General features: G+C 51.9%; 1 protein-coding gene across 1 annotated transcript in view; it reads right to left on the reverse strand.

Annotated features, from left to right (window-relative positions):
- Positions 1–13,529, reverse strand: part of BPI (bactericidal permeability increasing protein) — a 30,804-nt gene that overhangs the window by 9,508 nt on the left and 7,767 nt on the right. The window contains exons 4-10 of the mRNA XM_036322947.1: positions 13,442–13,529; positions 12,146–12,209; positions 7,173–7,236; positions 5,772–5,863; positions 3,560–3,736; positions 2,408–2,467; positions 959–1,126 (exon numbers count right to left, since the gene is read on the reverse strand). The exon at positions 13,442–13,529 is cut by the window's right edge and continues 74 nt beyond it. Of these exons, the coding sequence (XP_036178840.1) occupies positions 959–1,126; positions 2,408–2,467; positions 3,560–3,736; positions 5,772–5,863; positions 7,173–7,236; positions 12,146–12,209; positions 13,442–13,529 (713 nt within the window). The remainder of the gene's footprint in view (positions 1–958; positions 1,127–2,407; positions 2,468–3,559; positions 3,737–5,771; positions 5,864–7,172; positions 7,237–12,145; positions 12,210–13,441) is intronic.

The raw sequence follows: 13,529 nt of genomic DNA on the forward strand, positions 1-13,529 counted from the left end.
GCTCAAGGCCTGGGGGCTCTGGAAGGCCTCCACTGCTGGGAGGGTCAGCTTGGGGTGGGGCGTGACCTCCCTTTTACTTCCTCCTTGTTGATGAGTCATAGGCTGGGACCAAGTACCATTTTCTCCCCAGCTTCTGAGTCCATGTCTGAGTTCCCAAGCTACTTGTGAGTCAGGCCATAGGCCAGCCCTATTCCCACAGCCATTCATTCATTTATTCATTCAACAAATATTTGGTGAGTTAGAAAACCGAGCTTCCTGCCTCAGCGACTCTGTGAGAACCCATTTAATCTGCAAAGTGGGGAAAATGGGTCTCAGCTTGAGACTGCGCAGACCTGCCTGCGGCCTGTGAGTGCCTCCTGGTGGGAGAAAGTCTGGCCTCACTCCCAGCGGCCAGAGTGGGTGCCTCTGAAAGTTCACGGCGCGGCACAGTGATCACATGAGTGAGTGCACAAATCCACAGTGGAATAAAAACTTGAATAAGTGAGAGACTGAACATACCACTGAAGGCATAAACAAAGATATGTGTGGATGAATACATAATGAATGAAAGAACAAATATACAAATGAATGATCAATTGGACAAGGGTATAAGTAAATGAATAAATGAATAATAATGCATGTATAAACCAGAAGAGATATAGCATATTTCAAGTTAGCAATCTAATGAATAATTGAATGAATAAATGAATGAACAATACACAAATGCATAAAAGACTGAAGATATGAGTGAATGAATCAGAAACAGTACACATACTTCAAACCAATGACGAATGAATCATTGAATGAATGAGCGCCTGCAGGAGCCCAAAGCAGTTAGTGTAATGGCTCTGGTCACAGCCCTGCAGCTACAGAGTCCAGGTTTGAATCTAGGAAGGATTCACACGGTCCCCTGACCCCGAGGGCGTGCTCTCAGCCCTGTCCGGGGCCCCACATCTGCCCACACCCTGGAACAGCTTACCATGCCAAGCAGGAAGAGAGGGGCCAAGGAGGAGTTCGGGAGGACAGCGAAGGCCTGGGCCTCCAGGACCGGAGTGCAGGCAAGGCCAGCGGGGGACACGGTGAGGTGCGGTGGGGAAGAGACTCTGATGAGGAACTGCATGCTCATGTTGGGGAACATCTTGGCCAACTGCAGCCCCCGTGGGGACAACCAACAAAAGGGACACTTTTACTTAAATGTTTCTAAATCCTGTCTCGTCCTGGCCCTGCATAAACACCTCCAATGTCTTCCCATTGCATTTTGACTAAACCCTGAGACCGCATGATCTGGCAGCTGACACCCTGCCAACCCCACTCTACACGCCTCCAGTGCCAGCCACCTGGGACTCCTGTTGTGCAAATAGGACCTGCTGTTTTCCCAAGACCCTTTGCACTCTCTGTTCCCTCTCCCTGAATGCTTGTCCCTCCATTCTTTCCCAGCTTGGCTCTTTCCCTTCCCTCAGGTCTTAGTTCAAATGGCACCTCCTCAGAAAGCAGTGGTGGCTTCAAGGGGGAATGAGGAGGGATTTGGTGACACCCCATCTCTGTTGGCCTGCAATCCTCCCCAGGTAAACTCAAAGTCTGAGTAAAAATAATGCGATTGTTATGCAAATTAAGCTTCAAGACAATTCCCTTAGCTACCCTATCAGTCACACCTTCAAGTATCACTACTGAAGAGGCTGTTAGGACTAAATACTTGTGTCCCCCTCATCCCCAAATTCATATATTGAATTCCTAATCCCCAGTGTGGCTGTGTTTGGAGATGTGGCCTTAAGGAAGTAATTGCAATTGAATGAAGTCTTCAGGGTGGGGCCTTGCTCTGATAGGATTAGTGTCCTGTAAGAAGAGGCCCCAGAGAGCTCCCCCTCTCCGGAAGTGCTCACAGGAAAGGCCATCTGAGGACACTGCCAGAAGGCAGCCATCTACCAGCCAGGAAGAGAGCCTTCACCAGAAACCGAACCAGCTGCCACCTCGATCTTGGACCAGAACTGTGAGAGGTAAATCCCTGATGTTTAAGCCACCCAGTCTGGCGTTTGGTTACGGCAGCTGAGCTGTTTGAACAGAGGCTTTCTTTAGCCGCCTTGTCTAATGACCTTATCAACCTGTTGGCTTCACTTATCACAGTCTGCATTCCTTTTTTTATTGTGTTGGGTGCCTGACTAATCGTTTTCTCTCTCCACTAGACTGGAGCCCTGGGAAGGCAGGGATATGGTCTTTCTGGCTGGATACACAGCCCAGGGCCCCCAGCACACAGCCACTCCCACACCTGAGCCTTTCTGTTTGGGGATGGACTTTGCAAATTACTGCTACCCTTTCAGGCTGGACTACCCCTGGATCTGGAGGGGGCTCTCCCAGCACCCCCGGGCTGACGCATGAGCTGACTACAGCGGGGGGGTGGGGGGGGGGTGGGAGGGGACAGGCCTTTTCTTACCTGAGGTATGAGGGTTCCAAAGTACTTGGTTGTCAGTCGGAATTTGGATTTCTTTGGAATCTGTAGCAAGAAAAGAGAAGAAAAAAAAGATTCTGGGGAATTACATTCTAGATTAGGGGGCAAATTCCATATGAGGGCAAGAAACAGAATATACAAACACAATGGCCAGACCTATAGGACAGTGGAACAATGATCCAGGGCTTCTGCAGCAACCAACCCAGGACAGTCAGGACCGGCTCCGTGACTGCCAGCTGCCCAATGTTTTTTGCCCCCCAAAGTCAAATATGCTCTTAAACCAATCATATAGGATGCCCAGCTTCTATTAACCCACATCCAGCTTCCCCACCCGACAAGCTCCGAAAGCGCACACCTTCGTGTCCCCCTCATCCCCAAATTCATGTATTGAAGCCCTCCCTTTCTCTCACTAGGAAGCTTTCCCACGCCCCTGCCTGCCTTTGAGTCTTTGCCAAATGCAAGTGGTGGCTGACCCCGTTGCCCTACAGAGTTCTCATTCGGGTGGTCTTCATTTATTTCCACAGGGGTGGGCGGGGCCTCAGCATCCCTGTGGTACCTCTGCGGGGAGGGAGAATATGACATCTCTTCCAGGAGAGGCACAGGAGGAATCCCATGTGGTTGGTGACTGGGTTGGATCAGGTTGCACCTAGACTCTGGAGACGATGGCCATCTCTTCATTTTACAGATGGGTAAACTGAGTCCTAGAGCAGGACTCAGCCATGACTATATAGAGACAATGAGGAGGAGGACAATCATGGTGACATGATGCTGAGACTGGATTACAGAGCCTGGCATAAAGCAAGGACTCAGTCAGTGCTGGCTGTCACTAGGAGCACTCGCCGAGTGCTCCCACTGCCAAGCCTGCGCTGAGCGCTTCCCGTGCGTTTCTATCTCATTTAATCCTCATCACCCCCTTTGGAGGCAGATACGGTTATTGGTGTTTTACAGATGAGGAAACTGAGATTCTGAGAGGTGGAGGAACCGGCCGAAGGTGACCCAGCAGGAAAAGAGGGGCCAATCAATATTCGAACTCAGGTCTGGCTGACTCAGGTCCAGACCTTGGTCTCCCCAGAGTGAACAGACTCAAATCCAGACCGTCTGCTGCTCTTCCCACACCCACCCCGGGCCCGGACGTACCATGTCATCCTTGAGGGTCAGGTTCAGAACTCCAGCCTGTTGGTACACAAGCCCAGCCGTATTGAAGAAATAGTCGGAGATGCCCAGGTACACCATGTGGTCATGGTCCATGGGTATGGCCAGCGCTGGTGGGGCGAAGGGAGGGGGGCTGCGGTGGGCCAGGCTGAAGAACTCCCCCTGGAGGTGGAGGCAGCAGAGTGAGCCTGGGCATCCTTCATTATCATTCAACATGTTCATTCCAGGAAAAATGCATTGAGGATACCAATCATGCGTTCACAGAGGAGAAGCCGTGGCCAGAAACTAACAATAGCACCAAACGTCTCCTGGGTGCCACGGTCCACGTGCTCTTCCCACCAGCCCTGTGAGATAGGTGCGATCATGCTCATTTCACAGGAGCCCACACTGAGGCACAGGGAGGTGAAGAAGCTGGCCCAGGTCACTCGGGTAAGTGGCAGAGCCGGAATGGAACCCCGGGCACCAGGGGCCCAGCAGCACACTCCCCACCATCCCATTGGCTCTGCCTTAACCTTGCCAGGAAGCACAGAAATTCTACTAAACGAACAATGAGTTCTGTTTGTTTTTTCATCCATCAAGTTAGCAGCAATTTCAAAGAGAGAGGTGAACTTTTGTGAGTATACTTGTACTTTATTTTATTTGTAATATATTTTTATTGATTTCAGAGAGGAAGGGAGAGGGAGAGAGAGATAGAAACATCAGTGATGAGAGAGAATCATTGATTGGCTGACTCCTGCACACCCCTTCTGGTTCATAGGTCGATGCTCAACCACTGAGCCATGCTGGCGAGGCAGTATACTTGTACTTTAAACCCACCCTATCCAGTTTATGGTAAAAGCATTCACAGGCTTAGAGAATATATTTTTACTAGTAGCCCTGTGCATGAATCCGTGCGCCAATAGCTCTCTGTGGGGCCTGGCCGCTCCACACCCACTGCCCAGAGGCTCTCCGTGGCTCAGAGGCCCATCTGCAGCCAGGTGTGGAACACTTGCCTCGTTGCCAGGGCGATGACGCAAGCGTTCCCTCCCCAACCCTCCCCCCGCCTCTCCATGCCCGCTGCCCAGAGGCCCTCTGTGGCCAGGGTGGAACACTTGCCTCATCATCATGGCAACGAAGCAAGCATTCCACCAGGCCGCTTATGCTGCCCAGGACTGGGGGACTCTGGTGGGGCTGAGAGGACTGGGCACCGCCATCTTTGTGACGGAGTGATGGTTAATTTGCACATTACCCTTTTATTAGCTAGGATATGTTCTGAAGAGCAATTTAGCCACACACTGCAAAAGCAAATAATCTATTTAGCTAAAAAATAATAATATTGCATTATAAAGAAGCAAATTGTAGTTGAATACATATGGTCAGATACTATTTATGTAAAATGTAAAGGCCTACAAAACAACTGTGTAAGAATTACAGACACATGTAGGCAAGAAGGACACGCACCAACATCCTCAGTGTGATTAATTCAGGAGGGTGGGATGGCAGGTTTGGAGAGGGGGCCCAAGAGGGCCTGAGCTATTCATGTCTACAGTGTTTCATTTTTAAAAAGTCAGAGGCAAATATGACAAAATGGTCATATTTATTTTTGTTTTCTTAAATCCTCACCTGAGGATATGCTCCTTGATCTTAGAAAGAGGGGAAGGGGAGAGAGGGAACAACAATGTGAGAGAACATCAATGGGTGTCTTCCACAGCATCCACCCATTCAATAAACATTTATTGAGCACCTACTATATGCCAAGCACAGTTCTAGGTGCTGCACATACAGTAAAGAACAAAGCAGTCACAGCCCCTTCTCTTTCAATCCAATTGAGTGACTGTGTGTGTTTGTACGTGCGTGTTAGTAATAAATGCTGCTGAGAGAAATAAAGCAGATATGGGGCAGGAGGAGGAGCTATTTAGTGACACTGGTCTGAGGAGGTGTCTCCAGGGAGGGAGGGTATTTGAGTAGAGACTTGAAGGAAGGAAGGGAGAGCCGGGGGGCGGGGGGGTGTCTCTGGGCAGAAGGAGTGGCCAGGACCAAAGTCAGGGATAGAGCAGGCCGAGTGTGTTCCAGGAATGACAGGAGGACCGTGTGCCTGAGCAGGAAGAAGATTCGGGTGCAGGTGGTTGAGGAAGAGAGGAAAGGGTGGAGTCTTTGTTTCCCAGGATGATGGGGAGCCCCAGGAGTGAAGGTATATGATTGTTGGTATAAGTCTCACCTTCAGCTGCCCATCCAGGGTCTCAGTCGTGGCTGTCGGTGGTGCCAACAGTGAGTAATCGATCCCGGCCACATTATCTATTTTGGCTGTCACTAGAGGGAAAGAAGAGAGACCATGAGCTGGCTCCCTATGGCAGTGTCTTTGGGGCCTTTGATGCAGGGTCATTATCCCCTAAAGTTGAATTAAGAACTGTAGTGCTTGTTCCGTTTCCACCTCCTCCAGGGAGCCCACCCGGAGCTCCCTTTAAAAGAAAATGAATCCACACCCCACATTCACAGCCATCATCTTCCCCCCTTCTTCCAACAGCCCCTCTACGAAGCTAAAACACAGGGTAAAGGAGCAGAGAGACTTGGGCTTGCATCAAACTCTATAAGACCCTGGCCATGTCCTGTTGTTGAGTCACTTTTTGTCATTTGTAGAGTGGGGTGATAGCAGTGGCTCATGGTGCTGAGGACTAAATGAGAAGAAGGTGCATGCCCTGTGCCCTGTACATGTTGGGGCTCAAACACCAGAAGGCACCGATATTAGCATCAATATCCCAGGCTGATCCCCGGCTGGCTCAGGTCTGAAAGGTTTCTCTGTTTCCCAGCAGCAAACAGTACAAATTAAATAAACACCGGTCTCTCCTTTAGCCGGTTATTCCTATGTTAGAGGCTCAGAAATGGCAGCCTGTCCAAGGCAAGATGGCACGGAACTGGGACTCAAACCCAACATATTTTTCCTGCCTGGCGAGGCCAATCCTTGGACATTGCAACTGCACTGAACATCCCCATGATGGGCTCTGTCCCTGGAGGGGCTGGGTGGTGCCTGGAGCAAGGTAAAGCATCATCAGTGGGCATAAACCATGTGTCTGCCACACCAGGCTTCCAGGGAGGGGGTCCAGGGCAAGTCACGGCTCCTTTCTGAGTCTCAGTTTCCTCGTGGTAAAATTGGGAGAATATGCAAACTCTGTGGGGTGTGGTGAGGACATGGAGAGACAATTCTACCCGGTGCAAGGCACACGGTGAGCACTCGGCCAGGGGAGTCCTCCCCCACCTACTGTGGCCTTCACAGTTTGCCAAGCACTTGGTGACAGACAGAATTGTCTCTGTTTTAAAGATACGGAAACTAAGGCCCAGAGAGGCAAAGTGATCAGTCTCAGATCTCAGGACAGTATGTGTGTCTGGCCTCAGAGAGCTGAGGGCGTTTGGTTGTGGGGATAGGAGAATGAGTGGGTGTTTTTCCACCTCCCTTCTGGACTTGCCACAGGACCTGGCCCAATAGGGATCCAGTGTCAATTGCCATGTGAAATTAATCTGTTCTGCCCCTTCACACCCAGGCCCAGGCTCCATCACATTCTTCCTGTCTCCCTACCCCTCAACCCCTTCTACCTCGGTCTCCTCGACCCCATATAGCACTCACCTGGCATTGTCTGGAAAAAAGGTTTCAGCTTGGAGGACACAGACTTGGTCACTACCTGGCAGATCTGGCGAGAACAAAAGAAGTGATCAGGGAGGACTTCCCATAGTGTAAAAACGTTCTTTGAGAATAATGATCTGGACATGCCTTGCTTTCCTGGAATGTTTCCTTGAAAATCATGTAACTAATCCAGTTTCCCTTTTCTCTTTGGCCACCAGGAAGCTCAGAGTCCACCATGTAGCTTGGAAATAGTAACTGTATATGACTGGATGACCTGCATGTCTGCATTTTATTGACTACTCAAGTGTGGAACTTTCTTATTGGGTATTTATGTTTTCTCTATTTTAACGTGGGACTTTTTTGTTTGTTTGTATTTATCCATTTGTTTTTGCTGCCTCAGATCCTTTGTGGAATGAGGTGGTGAGAAACAGGAGGTGGTCAGTGTCAGCCTTCTCCGGTCTGTGCTTCTGGGAGCAGGGGACAGACCTCTGCTCAAGCCTGGGCACACTCACCTTTGCTGAGTGTGGCCAGACGGACACTCCCTGACCTCCCTGCCCCTCACATGACTCTCAAGGAAATAAGCACAAGTCAGAAAAGTCCTGGGTCACATGCTGATTTTGCCACCGAGGGAGTAACTTCATTTCTCTAGACCTGTATTTTCCCATCTGTAAAATGGAGCGTGACAGCTTCTATTTTCCATTCTTGCCACCCCCCCCACCCCGCCCCCCATCAGGAGGTGAGATCTGTGAATTCCCCGCTGGAATCTGGGGGGGACAGGGGGGGGCGTGGTAGCAGAAGTGACATTGTGTAACTTCAGAAACCAGCCATAAACGGCTGTGCAGCTTCCACTTTGGCCTCTTGAAATGCTGCCTCTCTGGTCGCTTCCTCCGGGAACCCAGGGACATGCTGTTTAGCTGCATGGAGAGGCCAAGGGTAGTTGCTCGGCTCAGCAGTCCCAGCTGAGCGGAGCCTTCAAGGGTCTCCAGCCCAGGCACCAAGCCCTGAGCTTTGGGTCTCCGCTGATGGGACCCAGTCAGCAAGGAGAGACGAGCTAAGCCGCCTTGCCGAGCCTGTTGATTCCCTGACCTGTGAGGATTATATAAAGTGGCAGTTGCTTTATGACATCATATTTGGGGCTCTTTATTTCCAAGCCAGACATAGCTGGAAACAGGATAAAAGTCTCGGGCTTCCCTAACTGAAGGCATAGGGGCTGGGGGCAGGCTGGGGTCAGATGAGCCCCCACCTTCACGTTTGGGATTTGCCCCAAGTGTCTGGTGACTTTTGCCTCAGTCTCCCTGGTCCTCGCCTTTCTTGACTGTTGGGCAGCCCCTGGCAGGTGGGTCACTGTCTCCCAGAAATGCCCTCCTAGCGTCCCAGGACCCAGGACTCCCCCCACTCTCCGCCTGTGCCTTCCCTCGCTCTTCCCCGGACACCCTGTGAGCTCCTCTTCCCTCTTGCATATCGGAGCTCCTTCCTCCTGGGCTCCCTGTGTCCGCTCACAGGTTCCCCGGAGCCCTGCCAGGAACACCCAGGCCGCTGCTAGGCCCACCGCGTCCCCTTCACCTGTTTGAACAGCTCCCCACACCCCTCAACTCTCCTGGCCTTGCTCCCAAGCGCCAAGGAGTCACAGTGCCAGAAACAGCCCCAACCAAAGAGGGCTGAGGGTTGGTGGCTAAATACCCCACCTTCCTCTCCCCTTAGGGGCGGTTCTGAGGTGTGTGCCCCGCGGTTTCTGAGAATCGCCCACAGGACTGAGCCCCAGTGTCCCCAACCCCAGCGCTAGTCCACTCAAAATGCCCAGCCCCTTCTACCCCCTCACTGTTCTGTGTGGGGTCCCCTCCCAATTAATGTCTTGCACCCGAATCTCTGTCTCAGCACCTGCCTGGGGCAGGGGACCCAAGCAGTCACCTCCTCCCTGCTCCCAGCATGTGCCCAAGTCCAGGGTGAGCTGCCCACACCTCTCCCCGGAGCGCCAGCCTGAGGGCCCAGCTGCCTCCTGGCCACAGGCCCCCAAGGCCACCTTGTCCCAGCCAAGCCCCTCAGGTTCTCACTCCTCCTCAGGGCTGTCCCCACCGCCATCTGTCCAGAGTGCATTCACACTCCTCTTCTTCCCCTTAGTCCAGTGGTTCTCAACCTTCCTAATGCCGTGACCCTTTAATACAGTTCCGCATGTTGTGGTGACCCCCAATTTCATTGTTACAAATTGAACATAATTAAAGCATAGTGATTAGTCACAAAAACAATATGTAATTATATATGTGTTTTCCGATGGTCTTAGGCGACCCCTGTGAGAGGGTCGTTTGACCCACCAAAGGAGTCGCGACCCACAGGTTTAGAACCGCTGCCTTAGTCAATCAAATTATTTTATCTGGGCAAGGTGGGAGGGAATCAGGAGAGAAAAGGAAAGGGATAAAGGAGGGAGGAAACTTGGTTTCCTGAAGTGTGTTTCTATCACCTAAGACTGCGTGTCCCAAGAGGACTTGGAACTTCATTCTCTGAGGAATCTGTGCCTCTTCTCCAAGTGGCCCAGGGGTGGGAAGGACAGCAAATCTGGTAACTGGGGCCGACTGGACACCTGGGCTGCTTGCCCAAGGCCGCTGGCTTCCAGTGCTGCTCGCCCATGTGCCTCCAGATGGCTCCAAACCACAGCAAATCACATCACAGCTGCAGCCTGGCTCCCTGCTGCTGCCCCTCTTCCCTGGCTCCACCGCCCCCCCCCCCCCCCAAACCTGACAGACTTGTTCTTCCCTCCTGTACCACCCTTCACTCTGGATTTCTTGGAATTCCATTCCCCAGCTCACTCTTCCCCCTTTCCAGCCCTTCCTGGCATCATGGACAGCCTGGCCCCTCATTTATTCTTTCGTCCATCTGTCCATTCATTCAGGCCAGTACCCTCTTCTAAACAATCTCTTGTTATGATTAAGAACTTTGCCTCTGAGGTGGGGTGGCTTGGGCTTGCATTCCACACTATCACTTCTTCTCTGTGTGTCTCAGTTTACTCATCTCTAAAATGGGATAATCATGACATACACCCCCTTGTAAGGATTTTGTATGGATTAAATGCTAATTCTTGTACAGAGTTCTCTGCATAGTTCCAAGCCCATTGAAAGCATGCTGCCTATGTAGGCCATCCTCCTCACCATCACCACCATCAACTTCACCACCACCACCTTCAACACCACCACCTTCACCTTCACCACCACCTTCACCACCACCACCTTCACCTTCACCACCACCTTCACCACCACCACCTTCACCTTCACCACCACCACCTTCACCTTCACCACCACCACCTTCACCTTCACCTTCACCACCACCACCTTCACCTTCACCACCACCTTCACCTTCACCACCACCTTCACCACCACCACCTTCACCTTCACCACCACCACCTTCACCTTCACCACCATCACCTTCACCTTCACCTTCACCACCACCACCTTCACCTTCACCACCACCTTCACCTTCACCACCACCTTCACCACCACCACCTTCACCTTCACCACCACCACCTTCACCTTCACCACCACCACCTTCACCTTCACCACCATCACCTTCACCTTCACCTTCACCACCACCACCTTCACCTTCACCACCACCTTCACCTTCACCTTCACCACCACCTTCACCTTCACCTTCACCACCACCTTCACCACCACCTTCACCACCACCACCTTCACCTTCACCTTCACCACCACCACCTTCACCTCCACATCTTTACCACCATCTTCACTATCACCATCTTCCCCACTATCATCTTCACCAGCAGCAGCAGTATTATTGCTTTTGAGCTTGGCTGCTATCAAGGGGCCACTCTTAAGGTGTTACCAAGAAATAATCTGTTTTAATAGTTCTGAATATTGAATACATGCCAACACTCCCCTCATACTATCACTTAATTGCAAAGAGAGTTGAATGATGGGTCTGCAAGGCTGGTGGGAAGCACACTGCCTGCATTGTCTCAGTAATCCTTGCTTCCTTGCTGACGAAGGTTTTTTACAGATGGTGAAACTGAGGCTCAGAAAGGTCAAGTACTTTGCTCAAGTTCATACACCTCATCCAGCCGTAGAGCCAGAATTAAAAGCCAAAAAGTTTGACTCTAAAAGCCATTGTATAATCCACGGTTACATATTTTGGTAACCATGCATTGATTTAAAAAAACAAAACAAAACACAACTTTTGACCATGCCTTCAGGTAAATGATCTCATTGTCGTGCCTTTGACTGAGAAACCAACGTCTCCTACCTGAAGACTGCACAGCCTCCTCAGCCTCCCCGAAACTCCTGCCCCCACTCTGGCCTCTCCAGCCATTCCCACGCAGTCAGAGAGGTTGTTCTAAAGCACAGGTCAGGCAGGTGGAACCTTCCCTGGCTCTCCAGTGCCCTGAAGCCCAGCTTACTTGGCTTGTGCAACAGGCTCGGGGTGTCCTGGAAGCTGATGGCTTATTAATGGAAAACCAGCCCAATGAAGGGCCCCTTTCTCTGCTGTAGAAGTTGTGTGGGGCCAGGAGAATTGGGGTGAAGGCAGGTTTGGAGGACTGGCCAGTGCCTGCCGTTCATACCAGTTCCAGCCTCAGAGAATAGCTTGGCCACCTCAGCAATTGCACATCTTTCGGGGGGGAAACACCAGGAAGGGGGTTCGAAGTGGGCCGGGGATGGGGAAGGAGGCCAGAGGGCTAAGAGAGGAGAGGGCTGGTGGGGAGAGGATGGCAGTTTCTTTGCAGGGACGAATGTTGGGGGAGAACAGAGGTAATCCACGCCGAGGTGGCGGTTTGCTGTGGGTGGGGGCGATGACCCTTTCTTCGCCTCTCACTGGACTCCTCAGAAAAAGAGACATGCCTGGTTTTTAGAGCTGGAGTTGTGGTTTCACAGGGCTGGAAGGACTGCAGGGGGTCTGGTGAGGGCAGAAGTGTCCAGTGATGCATGAAGTGTGTGGACACGGAGGGCCCCTCCCGCTCTGACCGGAGCCCCTCCTACCTTGTCGTTCAAGGCCTTTTGGAGCGAAGACTCGATTTTTTTGTGGAAGAGTTGGATCAGCCACCTGGAGATTGACATGTGGGACATGCATGAGGGTTCCCAGGTGTCCCTGGGCCGCCCCGAGAAGGTTGCCTCATCTGGGAAGCCTTCCTCCCCCCTCCATAAGGCATAGGCACCCTGGTCCCTGGGATGCACTCACCCATTACACACCTCTGCCCCTGTGGGCAGGGGCCTGTTGATAAGGTTATTTCCTCAATAGGGGCGTGGCCGGGCCCCTGCCCCGTCTCAGCCTCATTCCTGGCCACTCCCCTTCCCCTCTGCACTCCAGCCACACGGCTCTGCCAGATCCTCTTGTGTCCTGTGCTTCCTCCCACTTCAGGGCCTTCGCACGTGCTGTTCCCTCTGCTAACACATCCCTGTCCCCAGCAATGACCTCATTAACTCCTACTTATTCTTTTCATCTCAACTCAAATGTCATTTCATCAAGGAAGGACTGGCCAACCCCCAGACTAGTCAGATCCTCCTGTTCCATGTGTTTGCTCACTCTGTACCTCTTTTTTTTTTTCTCAATTCTTTTTGCAATTCTCCGTGAGCTACTCATTAATGTAATGATCTGATTAATGTTTGTCTTCCCCACTGGGCTGGAGGCTTCAAGAGAACAGGGACTGTGTGGCTAAGAATCTGGGGCCAGAGAGTCTTGGGCCGAATCCCTTCTCTATCATCACTAGGTATGAAAACTCAGGTTATTTCCTATCCTTTCTGAGCCTGGGGTGTCTCCCCTGAAAATGGATTAACCTCAGTGTCATTGCGTGGACTGAATGAGGGGATGCAGGTGCTTCAAACAGCGCCAACTACGGTGAGCTTCCAATCGCTGCTAGCTAGGTGGCTATTGCTACATTGGTATTGGCCACTGCTGTTTCTTGAGCACATTGCATAAGCCTGGTGCACAGGATTCTTAGCAGATATGTGTTGGCTGGCTGGCTGGCTGGCTACATGCCTGCAGCTTTGTGGTGAGGATTGTATAACGCGCTGCACATCCAGCGGTCAGCACAGAGCCTGGGGCAACAGCATGAGCTCAGCAAGTCTGCTGAATGCATGCTCAGTGAGCAAGTGCCCCCCGGAGGCAGGGACGGTGTCTGCTCCCTCAGAGGGCTCCTGTCCTCTCCCCTACACCCGAGGCCTCTAAACAAGGCCTGGCAGGGCGGTGACACTCAGGGCATGTTTTCTAAACTCAGGGATGATTAGGACAGTCCTCCTTGACGTCCCCCTGCCACCCACAGCCCCAGGAGGCCATACCCCAGGTGGCTGCCTGAGACGTGCACGTGGATGCTGTCAATGTGGTTGCTGCAGCCGGAGCAGGTGACGGTGGAGTGGCCTGAAGCGG

Source organism: Myotis myotis, unplaced genomic scaffold (genome assembly GCF_014108235.1).
Source record: "Myotis myotis isolate mMyoMyo1 unplaced genomic scaffold, mMyoMyo1.p scaffold_m19_p_9, whole genome shotgun sequence".
NCBI lineage: Eukaryota > Metazoa > Chordata > Mammalia > Chiroptera > Vespertilionidae > Myotis > Myotis myotis.